At 61.3% G+C, this 4,531-nt stretch overlaps 1 protein-coding gene across 2 annotated transcripts; it reads right to left on the bottom strand.

Moving 5' to 3' along the window:
- LOC137669724 (40-kDa huntingtin-associated protein-like) lies at positions 1–2,477 on the bottom strand. Of its 2 annotated transcripts, XM_068411996.1 has the most exons (2): positions 1,627–2,477; positions 1–1,578 (listed from the first exon to the last, which is right to left on the bottom strand). In XM_068411996.1, the coding sequence occupies exons 1-2, from the start codon at positions 2,475–2,477 to the stop codon at positions 1,398–1,400; spliced, it is 1,032 nt and encodes a 343-aa protein (XP_068268097.1). In that variant the 3' UTR covers positions 1–1,397. The 2 variants fall into 2 exon arrangements, with proteins under 2 accessions (XP_068268097.1, XP_068268096.1); XM_068411995.1 differs by having other exon boundaries at positions 1–2,477.
- Positions 2,478–4,531: the final 2,054 nt, after the last annotated feature.

Below are 4,531 nucleotides of genomic sequence, written 5' to 3'. Positions count from 1 at the left end.
CACTTTTGATACATGGATTTTTATTTTTGCATCACTGCATGGCATGTCCACACCTAACAACTACAAAATAATATCAAAATCTGAATTAAGCATTTATCAACTGTAATTTTATCGAGGCAAAAAAAAGTGTTGTGGTAATTAAGTCTTTGTAAATGTTGTGGGAATGAACGTTTGCATTTCAGATAGGAAAACTGCAAGTTCCTCGTTTAAGTGTGGAACCTGAAAACCATTTGAAAAATAAACATCGAAAAAGCATTTGAAAAAACTGCTGTCTCTAGACCCAAATATCAAAATCAGAAGTACATGTAACACTGCTGTTATACCAGCATTATCTCTTGCCTCTGTCTTCTCTCCCAGGCGTGCAAACGGGGTTGCTCTCTCCCCCAAAGCCTCAGCCTTCTGTGGGGTCTCAGGGCAGTGTCTGCTGCAAGCGTTTGTTTCATTTACCATTAGCTGGGTGTACTAGAATTGCTCTTCATTTATGCGACAGGCACAATTATTTGGGGACCACCAAATAAAGCATCCCCTTCTTGAGACTGCATCTTAACACTGCAGAATTTTGGCTAGGCCTGTAGGCAACAGCTGGGTGCACCAAAAACAGCAGGTTCATTTCTTTTCTGATCTCAAGACCAGCCTTCTTCACCTCAATACTGGCAAAGGTCCCCATGAGCAGAAAGCCACAGAGCTAGAAGCACCCCGTGGCAGACAGAACAGCAGCTGAAGCAAACTGAGCAAACAGTCCGTTCCAGTAACTCATCCTTCTCCCTCTCCACCATTGATTTCGATCCTGGTTATCCTCTGCTGTAGCGGATTTCCCATCTTGCAGGCTCAGTTCTCGAGGTTACCAGCTGCTCTACAGAAAACATAGTCAGGCCACCACCACCGGTCCCCAGGCAACCACCTGCAGTCCAGTGACCACCTCCCTTTGTCCACTGCCAGAGCCAAACACACGGCCTCACGCTGGCTGAAGCGTCCTTTGTTTTCAGGAGGGGAAAACTTTGAAAATCTCACTTCAGCGTGTTTTTTTCAAAAGGCAGCTCCAGCAACACTTGCCTCCTACATGTGCAAACCCTACAACACACGTACCCAGGGCGGTTTCCTCCTAGCAACTGCTTTCCTGCCTGCGAAGCGCAGCCCGTTCTGTAAGGATCAGCCCCGTTCTGCCTCGAGCCGCCCTTTCTGCTTCGGGACGGCACGTTTCCAAGCACAACTTTCCATACGTACAGCGAGGGGTTTACTACGACACAAGATCAATGAGCACACGAACACGTTCGCCCACCCACTGTCACTCGCTTCTGTTACAGAATCCACACGAAACGCACGTAACGGACGGGAGGACGCGCCGCCACGGGCTGCGCCTCGAGCAACGAGCCCGGGCCCGGCCACGGCGGCGGCCCTCAGAGCCCCTGCCCGGCGGGGCTGAGCATCTCCTGCAGCACCAGGTGCAGCAGGTGGTTCTGCTCGGCGCTGAGCAGCGGCCAGAGCTCGGCCTGCAGCGCCTGCAGCGCCTCCGCGTCCTTCTCCTGGCACGCCAGCACGGCCGACTGCAACAGCAGGAAGAGCTCGGCCGGCAGGTAGCTCGCCGCCGGCGGCAGCCCGCCGCCCGCCCCGGGGCCGCCGCCGGGCCCCGGCGCCGCGCCGCCCTCCGGCGCCTCCCAGCAGTACTGCTCCAGCGTGCGGGCGTGCTCAGGCAGCAGCTTGGCGGGCGGCGGCTGCAGCAGCAGCAGCAGCAGCACCCGCGACACCTCGCAGCGCGCCAGCACGTCCACGAAGGCGCCGCCGGCCGCGCCGCCGCCGCCGCCGCCAGCGCCCAGCCCGGCCCCGGCCAGCGCCTGCGCCCGCGTCAGCGCCGCCAGCGCGCCGGCGTAGTCGCGGCCCAGCAGCAGGCAGGAGGCGCGCTCGGCCAGGCAGCGCAGCGCCTCCAGCGGCAGCCGCGCCGCCGCCAGCAGCTCGGCCGCCCGCTGCAGGGGCGCGGCGGCGCGGGCGGCCCGGCCCGTCTCGCGCAGCGCCGCCGCCAGCTCCAGGCACGGCCCGGCCGCCAGCGCCGGCTGTCCCCGCTCCAGGTGCAGGCGGGCGGCGAAGGCGCCGCAGCTCTGCGCCGCCGCCACGTGCTCGCCGAAGCCGCCGCGCAGCCCCAGGCGCTGCCGCAGGTCCCGCTCCTGGCGCAGGAAGAGCCGCGCGGCCTCGGCCAGGGCGGCCGCCTCGGCGGGCCCGTGGAAGAGGCTCTGGGCGCAGCGCGCCACGGCCAGCTGGCACCAGGCCGCGTAGGGCAGGCTCTCCTGGGCGCGCAGCTCCCGCGCCAGCGCCGCGAACTGCTCCGCCGCCTCCGCCACGTTCGGCTTCCGCAGGAACCGCCGCCGCAGCTTGGCCGACACCAGCCGGTACCGCGACAGGAAGTCCCCGTCCCCGCCGAGGCCCGACGCGGGGCCGGAGCCGCCCGCCCCGCCGGGGCCGGAGCCGCCCGCCGCCGCCTGCATCGCGCGCCGCCCGCAACGGAGCCGACCTGACGCGCCCGCCGCGCCCCGCCCCGCCGCGCCCCGCCCCGCCGCGCGGGCCAATCGGCGCCCGCCCCGGGGTCGCGCGGGCGGCGGGGCGGGGCGGGGGCGTGGCTAGCGCAGCTGGAGGCGTGGTCTCGGCGCGCCCCGCCCACTGGCTGGCGGGTCTGGCCGTGCCGGCCCCGCCAGGCACGGAGCGGGGCTGCGGTTCCGCACCCCGGCACGAGAGGGGAGAGCGGGAGCCAGGGCTCTCAGGTGAAGCCGGCAGCAGCCAGGTTCAAACAAGAAGAGTTCACCCAGATGGTAGCGGGTGGGTGAGGCTCTGGGCCAAAGGGGGCGTGGGGGCAGGAATTTTAGGTGAGCTCAAAGGGTGACAGATAAGCACTTGGACAAGAGAGCTCCTGGGGTTCCTGAACAGATAAACCGCATCTGACTCGGGAAATCCTCAGCGCTGAAAAGATTTGGTACCCAAGAGAGTAAGTGGGTGCGGGAAGTATCACGCGTGCTTGCCTCCTTGCTTTTTCCTGAGCATCTCCTTACAGCGCTGCTGGAGGCAAGGTCCTGGGCTGGGCAGGCCCTTGGGCTGGCTGAGAGAGGCTGTTCTTACACTTCTACCCGTGTGAGCACATGTACCAAACTGCACCCACACCGTGAGCTGAGGTGACGTGGCTGGGGAGCCCTGTGGGGTCCTCTGCAGCCAGACCTCCCTCCTGCTCTCTCCCCAGTCCTGAATATCATATCGCACAGGCTTGGTGGCAGGCGGCACTCAACTTTCAGCTTGTCCTGAACAAGCTCAGAGCAGCCATGTGGTTGCTGTGGCATAGGCACTCTCCTACACGTGTCCATCAGCACGTGTAAAAGCTTAGTCCCAAAGGACAGCGTGGGTGTCAATGCCTGAAACTGAGGTTCAAGTTCAATACTTCACGTTGGTGCTCAGAGTTCAAGTCGTGTAATAAAAAAACCAAAGCAGAACTATAAGAAAAACCCACTCTGGCCTATGCCAGAGTGCTTACAACAGGTACTGCAAATCTGGGAAGTGAAACTGCAGGGTGATCGATAACGCAGCTCATCCTCCTGTGACTCTTCAGAATGAGGAACAAATTCCCCCAGTGAGTGATGATGCTGCGGCATCACAACGCTCACAAAACACCAGCTCACAACAGCCCCGCAGACCACCAGCTGTCAGCGTCTCACTGTGCTGCAAGATGGCCTGTGAGCTGCGGGTCACTGTGTGCTTCCTGCGCATGAAACCAAGCACAGGCAGTAACTCCCCATCCTCAGGACTAAAGACACTATTCCTGCTCCTCCAGTAAACACCTCTGCTCTGCCACCCTCTGTTCCGGACTGGGCTGCACAGGCTGGTGCCATCCCAGTGGTACCAGCCAGTCTAATAGAAGACGTCCCTCCCTGCGAGCCTGGCCTCACTTCTCTCCTTTACACCCTCGTGGCTCCCACCCAGGGTGGCAGGAACCAGGAGCTTGCTCCACCCGGCTCCGTCCCTGGGCCCTTCCAGGAGCTGAGTCACTGCTGAAGGGCTGGGCAGGAACACGGGGGACACGAGTGCAGCGGTGTGCTTACCTGTATGGATATGTCTGAAAGTGGCTGACACCAGCCAGCTGATGCTGTAGAAATGCAGTTTCAAACCTCCCAGCCTTTCTCCGTCTACAGTTACTTCTCTGCCTTTCCACTGCCATCACCTGCCTGTTCCTCCCCTGTTTGCCGGGGCTATTTGCATCTGCGTGGGCGCACCTCACGCTGCTCTGAGAGCTAAATCCAGTAATGCGGAAACAGTTTACGGAATGATCTGCTCCATGCATGTGGCTGTTGTGCTTTCGGTGTCTGGGATGAGGGCTGGGGAATGAGCCGTCTGTCCCCCTTCTGTGCAATATTCATGCCCAGAGGAGCTGCCCTGGCAGCTCTGGTCTGTCTCCACGTGGCCCCAGACAGACTCTTGGTGGAGGCAACGCTGGGAATATCATTTGGGCAGGGCTGAAGCCAGTGCAGGATCAGGCCAGGGGTCTCCAGGAAAGTGGAGG

The sequence above is a fragment of the Nyctibius grandis genome, chromosome 13, assembly GCF_013368605.1.
Source record: "Nyctibius grandis isolate bNycGra1 chromosome 13, bNycGra1.pri, whole genome shotgun sequence".
Lineage (NCBI taxonomy): Eukaryota > Metazoa > Chordata > Aves > Nyctibiiformes > Nyctibiidae > Nyctibius > Nyctibius grandis.
Note: the sequence above shows the minus strand (reverse complement) of the source record. Positions and strands in the feature narration are given on the sequence as shown.

Excerpts from the sequence above, each read along its gene's own strand:
- LOC137669724 (XM_068411995.1), bottom strand. The coding sequence starts at position 2,477 with ATGCAGGCGGCGGCGGGCGGCTCCGGCCCCGGCGGGGCGGGCGGCTCC.